Source organism: Oryctolagus cuniculus, chromosome 15, assembly GCF_051225735.1.
Source record: "Oryctolagus cuniculus isolate XC-2025 breed Fujian yellow rabbit chromosome 15, ASM5122573v1, whole genome shotgun sequence".
NCBI classification, from domain to species: Eukaryota; Metazoa; Chordata; class Mammalia; order Lagomorpha; family Leporidae; genus Oryctolagus; species Oryctolagus cuniculus.
In genome coordinates this window covers 3886356-3903530 of record NC_142881.1, presented here as the reverse complement: position 1 = coordinate 3903530, position 17175 = coordinate 3886356, and the positions used below count along the sequence as shown (strand labels likewise).

General features: G+C 63.3%; 1 protein-coding gene across 6 annotated transcripts in view; it reads left to right on the top strand.

Annotated features, from left to right (window-relative positions):
- The window catches only part of PTPRE (protein tyrosine phosphatase receptor type E), a 158101-nt gene that overhangs the window by 101466 nt on the left and 39460 nt on the right, over positions 1-17175 (top strand). For 5 of the 6 annotated variants that reach the window (XM_051833517.3, XM_089313811.1, XM_089313812.1 and 2 more), the window contains one exon: positions 13834-13952. In XM_051833517.3, the coding sequence (XP_051689477.1) occupies positions 13841-13952 (112 nt within the window). In that variant the 5' untranslated portion in view covers positions 13834-13840. Of the gene's footprint in view, positions 1-7958; positions 8127-13833; positions 13953-17175 lie in introns of those variants that run through there. The other variant, XM_089313813.1, reaches the window with a different exon arrangement.

Here is a 17175-nt window from a genome sequence, read left to right as displayed (position 1 = left end):
GTGAGGACAGGTGCTGTTCAGTCCTCGGACTCCCCGAAGGCTTTGCTGGGGTTAGGGGCTGTGTGTGCGCATGTGCACGTGTGTCCATGTGAGTGTCCGTGTGTGCGCACACTTGCCGGGTGTGGGGCTGTGTGTGAGTATTACTTGGAGGCTGGGTAACTGCGCGAAGCAGGGCCACCCTTTGCTTGCTGGCCCTCCGGAAGGCACGGGCTCCGAGCAGCCGGGCCGTGTAGCCCGCGGTGCTCCAGCCTCCGTCAGAAGGGTCTGTCCCGGGTTCGAGTGGCGCTTCTCATGCATGCACAGACCCACTGCTTGTTTGATTTTGATTTGCAGAAGGACCCTGATCAGGCCAATAATCAGATCAGAGCTGGAGGCGTTTCTTCACCCAGTTTCTGCTGTTTGGTTTCCAACAACAGAAGCCTGCGTGAAGCGAGTCGTCCCGTGGTTGGGTGTGTGGCAGTCAGAGCAGTAGCTGGGTCAGCCTGGATCTATCCCTTTTGAGGTTTGTGTTTCTTAAAAGAGAAAATCAGCTTGGCTCATGGAACCACAAAGCGTCCCGAGGCCTGTGTGGGTCCAGTAGCCCAACCCTGCTCCCATGAGGCCCCTGTGCTACCCCCAGACAAGCTCAGGGCGCCACCAGCCCGAAGGGGCGTGAGTCTGCCATGTGGGGCCTGGCTGAGAGCGGTGGGTTTGGGGGAAGCTGTGTGATCTCCCCGAGGTGGCTGAACCGTGTCTCAGCCCTGCGAGTCGTGTCTTCTCATCTGACGGAACTGGAAACTCGGTGAGCGTGTGTTTAGGCGTGTCCGTGCCATGACCGGGGGCCCCAGATTCTGCCACTCAAGCTGTAGGCGGCGCTCACTTCCCGGACAGGCACTGGGCTGGGACCTGAACAGACCGTGACCCTCTCGGGGGCAGGAGAGGCCCCCGACACCCTGTGAGCCTCGGGCCCTGGCCATTCGGATGTGCACGGACGAGTCAGCGGCGACTTAACAGCCGGCACCATGCTGCAGGCCGGCTTGGCTCAGCAGCAACGCACAGCCGTGGGACAGCTCTGCACTCGGCACTCCCGGGCCACTGCTGTCCCAGGCACGGGGGCCCAGGAAGCATGCGCGCCCTTGGAGCAACCATGAAAAGTCCACCTACTGCCTGCAGCCCAGAGACGGGTTGGGCCCTGCAGAGCCAAGTCACTGGTGTTATGTCATTCACCTGCTGTCCGTTCCCCAGCCAGTGTCACACACAGGTACCCTCCTGTTAGACTGTGCCCAAGAGTGTCGCCACAGCCTGCTGTGGGACCCAGGGTGCCCACTACAGGGACAAAACAAAGGCTGAAGGGCGCCCACACGGATCCCCTTGCAGTCCTGGGCTTCGTGCTGCAGGCTCTGCCTCGTGCTCCCTGCCAAAGCCACTTGGAGGTGAAGGTTCGCGAGTCGGCTCGGTTCCTTTCCCAGGCTCTGATCTGTGATCAGCCGCAGCGCCCAGGAGCAGTCCTAGGATTTGAGTTCCGTTGATCACGATCGTGCCCAGAGCCCAGACTGTCGTCAGCATTCGGCGACGCACGTCACTCGTGTCACTTTACCATCCCGGCGTCTCCCCCTGGAAGTGGTGATGGAAGTACTGGTTCATTCTTGCATCCTGTTTGAAGACTGATTTGCCGACTCAGCCCAGATAAAGCCGAATGAAAGTCACACAGTAGAGGAAGTGGTCTCCCACATTCTGAAGCCCCAGAGAGCTGGAGCAAAGCCCCCCTCAAGCCCAGGCCGCTCCTGCATCGGCGCACCTGCTGCCCAAGGTGCGCTTCTCAGCCAGGGCCACGGTGATTAAGGGCAGGGCCAGGGCTGCCTCCAGGATCCAGGAAAAGGGGGGCTGTGACTCACACGACCTTTCTGCACCTGCAGGGGGAGCACACAGCCCTGCCGAGTGTCCTCAGGGGTTTTGGTGAAATGCAGCTCACTCCATACCAGGAGGCACCAGCGGTTTCAGGGCCGATGACCGGAGAAGTGCAGGGGCCCTCCTGCCCCTGCCCTGGGATGTCTGCCCCCATCAGAGGCATGAGCTCCCCACTTGTCTCCTGGTAGCACCCCTACAATTTCCCTGAGGGGAGAGGGCACTGTGGCAGCTCTGCCCCGTCCCCATGGTTCCTCTAGGAGACACACAACCTGAGTGGCCCTGACTCTGGGACCTCCTGTTCCAGTTCAGACAGGAACAGAGAACCCCGACAGCAGCAGGCTGCCAGCTGCCACCTCCAGCCGGGACATGATGTCCTGAGCCCCAAGGCTGGTGGGTGACAGCAGAGTTCCCAGGGGTGGTGGTTGGCAAGGGGCTTGGGAGGCTGGGGAGACTTCGAAGTGAAGGAGGCCAGGACGCCTGCCCTGGAGAGCCGCACAGACAGCGCCCACCCCAGGGAGACAGCGGTGGAGTCCGAAAGAAACCACCAAGCTCTCGAGTCAGCATCGAGCCTGTGGTCACCTAGACAGGCGGTAGCACCTGAGCACATCACTGATGTGCGGTTACCAGAGTGAGGAGCGTGGAAGAGCCTCGGGGAGTGGCCCACCGCTGTGCACACGGACCGTGCCCTGATGGCAAAGGTCAGCGAGACTGAGCCGGGATGGGGCCGCTGCTGACCGGCTCGCTGTGGTCCAGGCAACCTTTTCCTTAACCATGGATTCCCTCCTCGGTAGGAATAATTTGGTTCTGGTCGGATCCAACGTCTGAGAGCAGAATCTTCATCCCACCACGACGGGATTCAGCGCTGCCTTGTTCTGGAGATGACGGTCAGCTGTTACAAGGGCGGGAAGGGCTCAGTAGGGGTCACTCTCGGAGATCCGGGGAAACCGGGGACCTTGGCATTGTCCACTGTGTTTGCGACCTCTTTAAAAGAGAAAATCAGGTTGGCTCGTGGAACCACAAAGCGCCCCGAGGCCTGTGTGGGTCCAGCGGCCCAACCCCAACCAAGCTCCTGCCTCTCGCCTGTGGCTCTGTGTCGCTCCGTGCACAGAACAGACTGGCCCCTTGGAGGGGTTCAGGGGGTCCTTGTCTTGTTTCTTCAAGGTAAGAAGGGTGCTTTTCAGCCGGCGCCGCGGCTCACTAGGCTAATCCTCCGCCTAGCGGCGCCGGCACACTGGGTTCTAGTCCCGGTCGGGGCGCCGGATTCTGTCCCGGTTGCCCCTCTTCCAGGCCAGCCCTCTGCTGTGGCCAGGGAGTGCAGTGGAGGATGGCCCAGGTGCTTGGGCCCTGCACCCCATGGGAGACCAGGAAAAGCACCTGGCTCCTGGCTCCTGCCATCGGATCAGCGCGGTGCGCCGGTCGCATCGTGCTGGCCGCGGCGGCCATTGGAGGGTGAACCAACGGCAAAGGAAGACCTTTCTCTCTGTCTCTCTCTCTCTCACTGTCCACTCTGCCTGTCAAAAAAAAAAAAAAGAAGGGTGCTTTTCTTCCACAAGGCGCTAAAAGTCCAGCCGCCCGAGGCTCCTCCCCCTCACTTTGCCCCCAGCTTCTCGCTCTCGGGATGGTCACTGGTGAGAGGCAGGGTGGCGGGGAGCCGGTGAGGTCGGGCGTGGCTTCGGGGTCTGAGGCGGCCTTGTTCTCTCGTCTATGGTTCTGCCTTCGTCGCTGGCTCGGAGAACACTCGGCTCCTGCAGGCGGGTCCTCTCCTGCCCGCTCCCCTGCGAGAGCACAGGGTGCGCACCCTGGAGTGGGTGCACGGAGGCTGAAATCATCCCTCCGCCGGGCACCGCCGCGTGCCTGCCCTTCCTGCGGCCTCGGGAGACCCCTGGCCCATGCTGACCTCGGCGCCTGCAGGGGTTTCCTTGATGCCACCCACAGGGGTGCACGGGGCCCTCAGGAGTGGGGGTGTAGGATACCCCCCCCCAAGCTCCCCCCACCCACGGATGCGAGATTCCTGAATTCTGTGACGATGCACTGCTGCTCCCTGTTACTGTGTTAGCATCAGGGGCCAGGGCCAGGGTTGCAAGCCCCTAGTGGGGACACAGCGCTGGGCCTCCCTGCCCTGACCTCTGACGCTTTCTCCTCCCCCCAGAGGTTGGCATCTCCATGCTGAGGCGGCAGGGGCAGCGCGTGGTCAGCTGAGTGAAGAAAGAACAATGGGTCTGTTGCCCCACTTGACAGATGAGTAAACTGAGGGTGGCCTCTGCACAGTGTGGAGCAAGCCTGAGTGGGGAGCCAGACCTCTGCCCCCCGTCCTGAGTGGCCCCTCCGGCCCCTGCAGCCCCGACCTGCTCCACAAGGCCTCCTGGGTCGCCAGGTCTCCCACACATCTCTGAATCAATCAGTCAATCATCAATCCCCCCACCAGGGCCAGCACCCAGCCTTCACCTGCCTTCTTCCCCAGCGAAGAACACAGGACAGCATCCGCTGAAGTCCGACCCCTTGCCCAGACCCTGGAGGTCATCCTGGGCCAGTTCAGGTCCCTGCCAGGCCTGGGACAGCACGGAGCCTCTCGTCCTGGCTCCTGTCAGTCACGTTTCAGGGCCTCTGCGCTGCAGTGTGTGCGGTTCCCCTCGTGCCGCGGCCCAGCCTTAGCCGAGATGAAGAGCGTGCCCCGTGCCCCGTCTCCGGGGACAGGAGCGCCGTGGCTGCTTCCGGCCACGCTGGGTCTGCAGGTTTTGCTGTTAAGGTTTTTCTTCTGATTCTCATTTAAGTCCTGTGTCATCCGTGTAAGTGCGTCCATACCTGAAGCCTGGGGGACGCCTGGATTTGGTTTCTCCCTTACCCTGAAAACATCTTTATTTGAATATTTTTCCCCAGCGCACTGAAAGTAAGAATCTTGCTCAAGGCACGGAGCGGGGCGGCGTCTGGGTGCCCGCAGGCCCTGGGCACTCCTCCCCGCGTCTGTCCCGGGCTCCGGAGGCTGCTGCCCCTCCAGGGGGCCGTTAGCGGTGGGCCACGCAGGGGACCCTGCCCGATCCCGCTCTCCCCCTTCTTCTCACCCTTCCTCCACTCCCACAGGCACCTCCTCACCCGTCCCTGTTCACGAGGGAAGGCACAGGGCAGTGTCCCCGTCCCAAGCCTGCCCCGTGGGTGCCCCACGCCTGACCCTCAGCACCTCCCAGACAGGCGAGCCCGGAGTCGAGTCGCCCTCCCGGCTCCGGCTAAATGAAGCCGCGGGGCGCCGGCACGCAGCCCGGTGGTCCCCACGCCCCTGGCATCCTGCTTCGGGTACCTGGGTTTGATGCCAGGCTGTGGCCTCTGCTGCAGCCTTGGGCTAATGCGAAGCCTGGGAAGCAGTGGTGGTGCCAAGTAGCTGGGTTCCTGCCACCCGCATGGGAGACCCAGATGGACCCCGCGGGCCTCTGTGGAATGAACCAGAGGACTAGAGCTCACCCTGGCCGGCTGGCTCTAAGCCTCACACATACAAAATAAAAAAAAAAAAAATTGATGAAAAGTAATGGTCCTGGACGTGCCTGCATCTGCTCCTGGCCCGGCCCCTCCTGTGACGTCAGGGGCCCTGCTCTCTTCCAGAAGGGTCACACTGGGCCACGCTCAGGGATTAGCGCACAAAGGTGGCCTTGACCCTGCTGCCTGCCCCGGGCTGGACATTTCCTGACCACTTCTCTTTGTCTTTGCTTCCTCTGGCTGGCTTTCACCGTCACATAACCTGCGCTGCCCAGGAGAGGTGGGCGGGGACACCGCTGCCTGGTCCTGGCTCTGCAGTCCCGGACAGGCAGGTGTCCCAAGCCACAGCCCTAGCCAAAGGACAGTGAGACACGGAAGGGGCTGGCCAGGGGGAGGAGCGAGGCGCTTTGGTGGAGAAGGAAGAGACGGCCCACGGAGCGGCACTGGCTCAGGGCCCCTCCCTTCTCCGCGTCCTCTCGAGGGGCCACGGGGCCCTGTGGCGGCACGGGCTCCCCTTCGGCCCCTTGTCCCCTTTCACTTTCCGTCCATGTAAAGGTTAAACTGCAGGGGATGACCCGAGATGCACGTGGCGTGGAATCCGGGGAGCACCGGGCGGCGCTGCCGTGCTGGGGGCGGTGGCCCTGGGGGAGGTCCCTGAGGTCTCGCGCGCCCTGGGAGGACGCGGGCGGCTGGAGGAGGCCTTTGTACAGCAGTGGGCGGGACGCCGACCGCTTCTGGCTGCCACCGCCGGGCCACTTGCTGCACCGGCCACTGGAGCTGTGGCCTGAGACGCGGGCAGCGGCACGCTGGGTGTGTTCGCAGGAACTCGGGGTTTCGCCATAGCTCTGAACTTCTGTGCGTGGGCGTGTTTCGGACAGTGTGAATCTACAGCTCTTCATCCGAATTACGCTCCAGGAGCATTTCAGATTAACTTTGTTTTTTTAAAAGATTTATTTATTTATTGGAAAGGCAGAGTTACACAGAGAGAGGAGAGGCAGAGAGAGAGAGAGAGAGAGAGAGAGAGAGAGAGAGGGGTCTTCCATCCGCTGGCTCACTCCCCAGGTGGCTGCAATGGCCAGAGCTGTGCTGATCTGAAGCCAGGAGCTTCCTCTGGGTCTCCCACACGGGTGCAGGGGCCCCAGCACTTGGGCCATCTTCTACTGCTTTCCCAGGCCACAGCAGGGAGCTGGATGGGAAGTGGAGCAGCCGGGACTTGAACCGGTGCCCACACGGGATGCCAGCACTACAGGCGGCGGCTTTTACCCGCTACACCACAGCGCCAGCCCCTCGAGTTAACATTAAAAACTTTATTGAGCTTGAGTATCTGTTTTCAAGAACGCGGACGTCGGGTTGCGATATTCTGTGATTTGCACGACGCAGTGAACACCTGCCGTCCGCCTGGGGGCTGTCGTGGTGCGGCTGCCCACCAGGGCCAGCAAGGGCAGGCCGCGTGTCAGCCGGAGAACCTCACGCTCGCTCGTCAGCCTGCACCTGCGGCTGGGCCAAGCGCGCGCCCCCGCCTCGCCTGCCTCCCGCTGGCATCGCACGGCCATGTGCCTCCTGCTCAGGTCCCGGGGCGCTGCGCTCGGAAGGGAAGCGCCGTCCAGGCCCGGAGGCGGGGCTCCGCGAGTCCTCGGCCGACCGCCGTCCAGGCCCGGAGGCGGGGCTCCGCGAGTCCTCGGCCGACCGCCGTCCAGGCCCGGAGGCGGGGCTCCACAAGCCCTCATCCGACCGCCGTCCAGGCCCGGAGGCGGGGCTCCGCGAGCCCTCAGCCGACCGCCGTCCAGGCCCGGAGGCGGGGCTCCGCGAGTCCTCAGCCAAGGCCGTCCAGGCCCGGAGGCGGGGCTCCGCGAGTCCTCAGCCGACCGCCGTCCAGGCCCGGAGGCGGGGCTCCGCGAGTCCTCAGCCCACCGCCGTCCAGGCCCGGAGGCGGGGCTCCGCGAGTCCTCAGCCCACCGCCGTCCAGGCCCGGAGGCGGGGCTCCGCGAGTCCTCAGCCGACCGCCGTCCAGGCCCGGAGGCGGGGCTCCGCGAGTCCTCAGCCAAGGCCGTCCAGGCCCGGAGGCGGGGCTCCGCGAGTCCTCAGCCCACCGCCGTCCAGGCCCGGAGGCGGGGCTCCGCGAGTCCTCAGCCCACCGCCGTCCAGGCCCGGAGGCGGGGCTCCGCGAGTCCTCAGCCAAGGCCGTCCAGGCCCGGAGGCGGGGCTCCGCGAGTCCTCAGCCCACCGCCGTCCAGGCCCGGAGGCGGGGCTCCGCGAGTCCTCAGCCAAGGCCGTCCAGGCCCGGAGGCGGGGCTCCGCGAGTCCTCAGCCCACCGCCGTCCAGGCCCGGAGGCGGGGCTCCGCGAGTCCTCAGCCCACCGCCGTCCAGGCCCGGAGGCGGGGCTCCGCGAGTCCTCAGCCAAGGCCGTCCAGGCCCGGAGGCGGGGCTCCGCGAGTCCTCAGCCCACCGCCGTCCAGGCCCGGAGGCGGGGCTCCGCGAGTCCTCAGCCCACCGCCGTCCAGGCCCGGAGGCGGGGCTCCGCGAGTCCTCAGCCCACCGCCGTCCAGGCCCGGAGGCGGGGCTCCGCGAGTCCTCAGCCAAGGCCGTCCAGGCCCGGAGGCGGGGCTCCGCGAGCCCTCAGCTGACCGCCGTCCAGGCCCGGAGGCGGGGCTCCGCGAGTCCTCAGCCGAGGCCGGTGCAGCCGGCGTCCTTCGAACAGAAAATCGGATTCCAGGGCCGGGTCCTTCCGTCTCCCTCATCCGTTCCGTGGACCTAGAAGCGCTTTCTGCAGAGGGTAACCTCCGACCTCATGGTCAAGGTCACGGGAATGCAAGGAGAGGGCTCAGCATGGGCGCCGCTGGCCGCAGGCAGACTGTTGGAGTCAGCGTGGAGCTGTGGGCAGGGCCGGGCCCGCGCTGGGAGGCTGGAGTGTGCGCGTCGTCTGTGGTTGCGTCCACACAACTCGGGAATAGTGCATCTCTAGAACAGAAGCGTGGACGTCCATGTCCACACATAGGCGTGCCAGCAGCGGCTGATCCCGGTGATCGGTGTGCACCAGCAGTGGCTGATCCTGTGATAGGTGTGCACCAGCAGTGGCTGATCCTGTGATCGGTGCGCGTCAGCAGTGGCTGATCCTGAGATCGGTGCGCGTCAGCAGTGGCTGATCCTGAGATCGGTGCGCGTCAGCAGTGGCTGATCCCTGTGATAGGCGTGCGTCAGCAGTGGCTGATCCTGTGATAGGTGTGCACCAGCAGTGGCTGATCCTGAGATCGGTGCGCGTCAGCAGTGGCTGATCCCTGTGATCGGTGTACGTCAGCAGTGGCTGATCCTGTGATAGGTGTGCACCAGCAGTGGCTGATCCCTGTGATCGGTGCGCGTCAGCAGTGGCTGATCCTGAGATCGGTGCGCGTCAGCAGTGGCTGATCCCTGTGATAGGCGCGCGTCAGCAGTGGCTGAGCTGCAGACCCCGGTGCGGTGCGGGGTCAGGGCCTCGCTGGAGACGCCGTCCCCTGCTCTGGGCAGTCCCAGCGCAGCGTGAGCCGCTGAGGGAGGCTGGCGGTCAGCTCCGTGTGGGTGAGCTGTCTGCGCGCACCGCTGCTGCAGATGCAGCCACCGCCTGCAGGGCCGCCATCCCACGTGGGCGCCGGTTCGAGTCCCGGCTGCTCCACTTCGACCCAGCTCTCTGCTGTGGCCCGGGAAGTGGAAGGTGGCCCAGTGCTTGGCCCTGCCCCCGCGTGGGAGACCCGGACAAAGCTCCTGGCTTCGGATCGGTGCAGCTCCGGCCGTTGTGACCACCTGGGGAGTGACTCTCTCTCTCTCTCTCTCTCTCTCTCTCTGCCTCTCTGTAACTCTGCCTTTCAGATAAATAAATCTTTTAGAAAAAGCAAAGAGCTCTCCCGGCCTCCGAAACCTCTAGAGACTCAGTAACTGAAATCGGAGCTGTCCAGGGGCGGGCGCAGCGCGGGCCGCGAGGACGAGGCCGCAGTGAGGCAGAGGACGGCGCACCGAGCCTGACGTGGGAAACTGCAGCCGCGTCCGCGGAAAACTAAGCCCGCAAACACTGGGAGATGCGTCAGACGGGAACGGACGGGGCTGAGAGCCTGCACGGACCAGCGTTCTGCTCGTGGTCTGGTGCTGACTTTTGACTGTTTTATCGAGAGAGGAGAGCGCCTGCACGCGCTGGTTCACTCGGAAACTCCAGCAGGGCCAGGCTGAGCCGGAGCCTGCAGCCCAGTGGGCCCCGCCGGTCCCCCACCGCTGGCCGGGCTGAGCCGTCCCCGCTGCCCGGGTGGGCGCTGGCAGGAGGCAGGGCCGGGCTGAGCCGTCCCCGCTGCCCGGGTGGGCGCTGGCAGGAGGCAGGGCCGGGCTGAGCCGTCCCCGCTGCCCGGGTGGGCGCTGGCAGGAGGCAGGGCCGGGCTGAGCGGTCCCCGCTGCCCGGGTGGGCGCTGGCAGGAGGCAGGGCCGGGCTGAGCCGTCCCCGCTGCCCGGGTGGGCGCTGGCAGGAGGCAGGGCCGGGCTGAGCCAGGCCCTCGCCGGCTGTGGGCGGCCGCGCTGCGCCCCCGCCGCGGGGCGGACTCCTGCCCCGAGGGGCTTGTAGACTTCCTGAGCGCAGATGTGTTGCTTTTGATTCTGAGAAAGAATCGGAGCTACGCAGCGGGCTCCCCGTCTGACACCAGAAGCCGGCAGGCAGGCATGTTAGGGACGCGCGGAATTCCTGTCGTCCGCGCTCCGCGTCCACCCCGGGAGTGCGGGTGAGTTTCCTGGTTGGATGAAGCCACATGGCACCTGCTCCTGGGCTCCACCTTCAGCGACTCTGAGTCCTGATCACGACTCCCTGATGGCCGCCTCCTGCCTCCCCGCGAAGGAGCCGCTCTGTCCAGCGTTGAGCGTGGAAGGCGCACCTGTGTGGCCCCGCGGCCGGGTTTGGGCGGCAGAGAGAGGACACTACCCTTTTGGAGCTGCAGGGGGCAGTGTGCTGTGGGGAGCAACCCGGACTAGACTGAGTTACTGGAATTAAGACTTATTCTATGCATCTGCTCTCCCACAATATGGCGCTGGGAGAGGAGGAAACAGCTTCTACACAGCTGCCTCCAGTTCAACCAATAAACAGCAGGACCTGCTCCTGATTGGAGGAGAGCAGCGTACTCGGCGTGTGGGCAGCAGAGTTGGGATTGGCGGAAGAGGACTATAAAGGAGGAGAGAGACAACATGCACCAGGAACATCTGAGGGGAACATCTATCTGAAGGAACACCTGTGCAGCCCCCGAGAGAGCCGGCCGGCGGTGTGCCGCTCCCCCGCGGAACTGGGGAATGTGGCAGGGGGAACTGCCCTTCCACGGAGGTGGAAGGATCGGCAGCAAACCCGGGAAGAACCAGCAGCAAACCCGGGGAGGGCCGAGCAGACGAAAGAACAGCGCAGGGTCCTGTGTCGTTCCTCCACGAAGAGGGGGAGCGACAGTGTGCCCCAGTCCTGTTCTTGCCAGACGCCCAGAGCCAGCTGGGAAGACCACGGCGGGGTCCCTCGGGGCAGGGGGTCAGCGGGTGGCTCCTGCTCCAAGGCACTGGCCTAGGGATGGCTCCTTGACCCCAGAAGGCCTGGAGCCTGTCACCAGGGTGGCCAGTGGGGAGAAGCGAGGGCTGGGTCAGGCGGCAGCCCTGCCCTCCAGGGGTTCCCAGGCTGGCTGAGAGGCCCAGCACCCAGGTCACCGCACACAGCACCAGCAGCGGCTCCCTGGAGGGACGGCCTCCGTCGTGAGCCTTAGTGTCCGGGGCAGGGAGAGGGGAGGAAGCACGCGGAGAGGGTGGGGCCGCCCCCAGCCCCTCCTGGCCCCAGGCCTCCACTCCTGCCTTCCTGGCCTGCTCCTTTCTCCCCCAGGGGGACAAAGGCCGGCCGTGTCCGCAGCTGACAACCAGCTCGGGCTCCCTTCGGAGCTGGTCCGCGGCGTCTCACTTCCGCTCGATCGCTGCCCAGACGGGTCTGTGTCCTACAGCTGGAGACGGCGCGGGTGGGCGGCTCCGCAGTGCCCCAAGGTGCTTCTAGTAGGGGGTCCTTGATGGAAACGAGCCCCCCACACCACACGTGGAGGGCTTCTCCGTCCAGCCCCGCACTTCCCTCCTCTGCTCCCCGCGGCCGAGAAAGGCGATTTCTCCCCAGAGTGATAACTGGTTGGCTTTTTAGGGAGTGAAAACAGAGGCTGGGGAGTGGACATTTAGCCTCGCTGGTAAGACGCCTGCTTCCCGCATCACAGTGCCTGGGTTCAGTCCCCTGCTCTGGCTGCGGCTTTCCTGCTAATGGACACCCCGGGAGGCAGCGGTGAGGGCTCAGATATCTGGGTCCCTGCCACCCACAGGGGGACCTGGCTTGAATTCCTGCTCCCAGCTTCGGCTTGGCTCTGTGCTGGCCATCGTGGGTGTTTGGAGAGTGAAACAGCAGATAGGTGCTCGCTCTCTCTCTCTCTCTGTCTCTCCATCTCCAATAGTTTTAAAAAAAAAAAAAAAGCAATAAAGTCCCCTTTGTTAGTAACCCACTATTTTAAATATCTCGGTTCTCGAGGTGGTGTGTGCAACACACGATTAGCTTCCGGTAGGCACCCAGGGAAACACCAAGCACAAATCCTGGGCGTGCGGCAGGGGTGTTTTGTTGTTTCAAGTATTATTTGCATAAGATTTGTGTCCGTGCTCCCCAGGTAGCCTGTGCGAGCACTTTAGTGGCCCCTGGCCTTGGAATATAAGTGGGACAAAGAGGGAAGTCCCCATGGGGCAGTGGGTTAGTAGTTTGCTGGGTTTTCCGCCCTCTGCTGGTCGTCCGAGGAGAATCACCCGCCACTGTGTGGCCGCTCGCAGACCCCTGAGTACAGCCCCTTCTCGGGGTGTTGCCTTCTGGTAGACGTTTGAGCATCTGGAGAGGAGGGTGATCAGTGCACGCGTGAGGTGAGAAGAATCTCCCACGAGGAAGTCGGCACCTCTGAGCTGCACTCAGTCCCACCACCAGGTCACTCCGGATTGCTCACGTGTATCGACAGCACGGTGGCAGGTGCAGCAGCAGATTTTTAAAAACAGCAGCCTGTGCCAGTGTGAGCAGAGCTGCGGGTTGTGGAAGGCCCGGGGGGCAGGAGCAGGGGTGAGGGCGGTTGTCTCCAGTGGTCCAGGGTTCAAATCACGGCTCCTCCATCTCTTTCTGCCTGGCTTTGGCCAAGTCTTTATCCCCGGTTTCCAGTCCTTGGGCTGTTACTGTATGGCTGATACGCAGGTAAGGGCCCACTTGGGATCTCAGAGTAGAGTGATGGCGTGTGTGCACCGCCCACTTGATAAATCTAAGACGAGCACTTACAGATGAGAGGCAGGAGAGAAGCGGAATCCTGGCGTCACCGCCTGGGTGGCCCAGGCTACTGAGGTGCTCAGTGGTCTCCTCTAACAGCATCAGGACTTCCAGGCGTGTTCACGTCCTCTCTCGTCACATGCATTCCCGCGCCGCCAGCCAGCAGCCCAAGGAAGCAGTGTTTCCTGGCCTCCGTTCTGAAGCCGGGTCCAGTGGCGCCCCAGGTTGTGCAGGAAGGTGCTGACAGTGGGGAGCGGGCGCCCCCAGCTGACTGCAGACGGGGCTCAGTGGAAGGGAAACAGGAGAAGGCTCTTCACACGCCGACTGCACACCTGCCTTGTGAGCACCGGCCCTCACTGGCAGGAACCACTGCCCACTACCCCCTGCCCGGCCACCTGCCGTTGAACTGTCACTGTCACCTTTAGTGACACCTAAGGTGTTTGGTACAGTGGGGCACCAGATGGGGCTCTGATGTCACCGCTGGCCTGGGCCCTGCATGGAGGAGGCTTTGTCCATGTTGGGTCACTTTGCCCCCGGGGGTCCACTCACCACCCAGTGAGTACTCAGTATTCCCAAGCAGCCAGAAGGCTCGTCAGGACAAGCCCCCGTCTCCTCGTGGAGGGAGCTCGCCTCTGCTTCCCCCAGTTAGATAGCAGCAGGAGCAGGTGCAAGGGCAGTGGCAGCTGCTGGGGGTCATCGGTGGAGGAGGGGCCTGCAGCCCGGCCAGGACCTCTAGAAGACCCGGGGGGCTCTGAGCTGGGCCTTGGGGGCCATGACTCCTGACACAGTGCACAGGGCGCTGAGAAATGACAGGAAGGCACTGGCCGTGCTGGCTTGGAAGGGCCAGCTTGACCGAGGAGCTGGGTCTGGGGGCGGGGCACGTGGATGTGAGGGGCTCCGGTCTGCCCAGCAGGGTCAGCGGAAGTGGTTTCTTCCAGAGGGGCCTGGGATAGCCAGGAGCACCCTGGGCTCGAGGGCCCACTCGCCCTCGCTGCCGCCCGGGAAGGCTGCGCCCCGAGCCGGGGCTCTCCTGGGCGTGAATCTAAGTAGAGGCAATGACCACGCGTAGCTGAGCCGACCCTGAAGCCGCAGGCAGAGTGCTGGGCTCAGCGTGAGCCCTGACGGCCCATGAGCTCTGCTGCCGCTCCCCGCCCCTGCTGAGCCTGTCCCTGCTTCTCCGCAGGTCCGCCATGGAGCCCCTCTGCCCCCTGCTGCTGGCGGGGTTTAGCCTGCCGCTCACCAGGGCTCTCCAGGGCAACGAGAGCACCGCAGCGGACGGCAACTGGACCGCGGCGACCTCAGGTAGGGATGCACCACCTGGCTCCCCTGTGCTGGCCATGCCCGCCCCAGGGCTCCCCTGTGCTGGCCGTCCCCGCCCCAGGGCTCCCCTGTGCTGGCCATGCCCGCCCCAGCCCGCCCCAGGGCTCCCCTGTGCTGGCCATGCCTGCCCCAGGGCTCCCCTGTGCTGGCCGTGCCCGCCCCAGCCCGACCCAGGGCTCCCCTGTGCTTGGCCACGGGGTGCGGCCACAGGGTGGCAGGAAGGGCGGGCCGGTCCCTCTGCAGCAGTGCTTCCTCTCAGCTGCGCCCCGCAGTGGGGACAGAGGGAGGAAGGATAAGCGGCTCATCTTAGGTGAGATGGTGGCACACGGTTCCGTTTGAAGCCTCAGAATGTTCTGGAGAGGGGCCAGCACTTGGTGGAGCTGATGTTGAGATGCACCTGCGCCGCACATAGCTTCCTGAAAAGGCCGACCCTGGGCGGCAGGCATGGCTCAGGTGCCTGGGCTCCCGCCGCCGTGTGCAGTTCCTGGCTTTTCAGCCTTCCTCCGAGGCTGTGGCAGGCACTTGGGAGAGTGACCAGCACACGGACATTCTCTCTCTCCCTCTCGCTGCCTCTCTCTTCCTCTCAAATCTGGGGGAAAAAAAAGTCTGTGGAAAAGTGCAGTTAAAAGGTACATTTATTTTAAAGAAAAAAACTGAAATCTATGCTTTCCTTTTCATAACACACATTTTGCATGAACTCTGTGGAAGGCTGCCCTTGGGGCGTTCAGGAACACGTGATGCCTGGAGGCAACTCAGGAACGAGCACGTGGGGACACGTGGGGACAGGAGGTGGGCGGGGCAACAGCCCCCCCACCACGAGAGCAAGGAGGGGCAGACACATGGAGCTTGTTCCACTTCTCCCCTTCTTTGAAAAGTTACAACAGAGAATGAAGAAGACACCACTGGCCTCTGACACATGTGGCCCCTGTGACACACGTGGCCCCTGTGACGTGGAGGCACCCAGGGCCGCGCTCAGTGAAAGCAGGCGGACACAGAGCACCCCGTGTGATCTGATGCCAGGAAGTTGCTGAGTGGGCGGAGGTGTGGAGGGAGGAAGTGATCAGAGCTGCTGGGGCTGGGGTAGCAACAGGTGGTAAACAAAGACAGGCAGCCTCAAGGGGGGATGGCAGTGTTACGTTTTCCTTTTAATATTATTTATTTGAAAGAGTTACATAGGAAGAGGAAGGAGACAGAGACAGAGACAGAGAGAGAATCTTCCGTCCTCTGGCTTCCTCCCCAAATGGCCACAACAGCCAGGGATGGGCCAGGCTAAAGCCAGAAGTCAGGAGCTTCCTCCAGGTCTCCCATGTGGGTACAGGCCCAAGCATGGGCCATCTTCCTCTGCCTTCCCAGGCACGTTAGCAGGGAGCTGGGTCAGAAGTGGAGCAGCCGGGACAGCTGGGTGCTGGCGTCACAGGCAGCGGCTTCACCCGCTGTGCCACAACGCCGGCCCCGATGGCAAGGTTCTAAGAGTGGATTATGGTGAGGACTGCACAACCATGTGAATTTACTAAAAACCGTTGAAGTGAATGCTTAACACGGGTGATCTGATGGCCTGTGAATCTTACCACTGGAACGTAAACACTGTGCACAAAGGAGGAGGCGGGAGAGGAAGAAACAGACTAGAGACATGGTCAGGTTCAGATTCCGTCCCTGCCACTGCTGCCTGGGCGGCCTTGACTGGCTTCCTGAGCCCCCAAGACCTCAGTGTCCCCACTTGCGGTGGGAGATGGCAGTGGTGCCGTGCAGGCGCCGGTCACCGGGCACAGCCAGGAGCTGCAGGCTCAGCAGCGCCTGTGGCAGATGGGGCAGGCCCGCGGGAGCGCAGCACAGACTCCTGCAGGGGGCGCTGTGGGCACGCGGGGCCCTACGCACCATGCCCTGAGCACCAGCTGGCATCATGGCCGAGGGCAGAGCCGGGCTCCTGTGACCTCAGCACCAGAGCAGAGGCAAAGCCAGTCTCCCCCCGGGTGCAGCCTCCTCCGGGGCCCGCACAAGCACCCGTGGAGCAGGCCTGGGTGCCAAGGTGCAGACGGCACCTCTGGCCGGTGGAGGGGCGCTGGCAAGGATAACACATGGCCGCACTGTGCCAGAGTAACCGGCAAGCATGCCATGCGCTCAGCGGACAGAACGTATTCATGGAGACTCATTGCTGCACTCACGGAGTCACAGGTAACTTTGCCAGTCGCGTAGCAGGGTGTTTCCTCCTGTCGCAGGAGCACCTAGAAGTTAACATGTGGAAGATACAGGAGGAAAACAGCTACAGAATATCACCAGGCAAACTGCAAATATCTGGTGAACTTCACTTATGGAAAGATGTTACTTTACTTACCAGACTGGCGAACTTAAAAAGGATTCCTGGAACAGGTTCTTTGACTTAGTGTTTAAGATGCTGATTAAGACACTGGCATCCCCTGTGTGGGTGCCTGGGTTCGAGTCCCACCCGCTCTCCTGATTCCAACTGCCCACTACTGCAGAGCCTGGAGGCAGGAGACAGTGGCCAGGTGGCTGGGTCCCTGCCACCCCCCTGGGAGACCTGGACTGAGGTCCCGGGTCCTGGCTTCAGCCTGGCCCCTGCGCAGCCTTTGCAAGCATTTGGATGGGAACCAGCAGATGGGAGATTCTCTCTCTCTCTGTGAAGAAATTTTGAAGTAAACAAATAAAAGCGAGCTGATATCCAGGGGAAAGTGGCTCCCAGGAGCGCGGAGGCTGTGTGCCAGCGCTGGTGCAGTGTGTGAGCTGGCACAGGGACGGGCTCCGGGAGCTTCCGCCAGAGGCCCTGTGAGAGCCACAGAGCAGGTGTGCAAGCTGCAGAATGAGAGGCAACAGCAAACGTGTTGAAACAACCCGAATCCTTCCAGACTTGATCTGTCCAAAAATCGGAATTCCAAGCAGCCGCTCAGACAGAATGGGGAAGGCCTGCCAGGCGCTGCGTGGGAGAGGCGGGCTGCGGGCCGCCCAGGGCTGCTGGGACTGTGCTGCTCCCGGTCGGCAGCGCCGTGTCGGCAAACGTCTCAAGAGCAGGACCTCTTCAGCTGGAATCAGTCTCATCCTCGTGCGTCTTCAGTAAGGGTACCTGGGATCCATGGAACCCTGGAGGAGCGGAGACCTGCACGTGGATGAGTGGGAATTCATGGGAGAAAGTCCCGGGAGAGACACACCCGAAATTCTAGCTGTGTAACTCGGGCGGAGAGATGTACCCAGC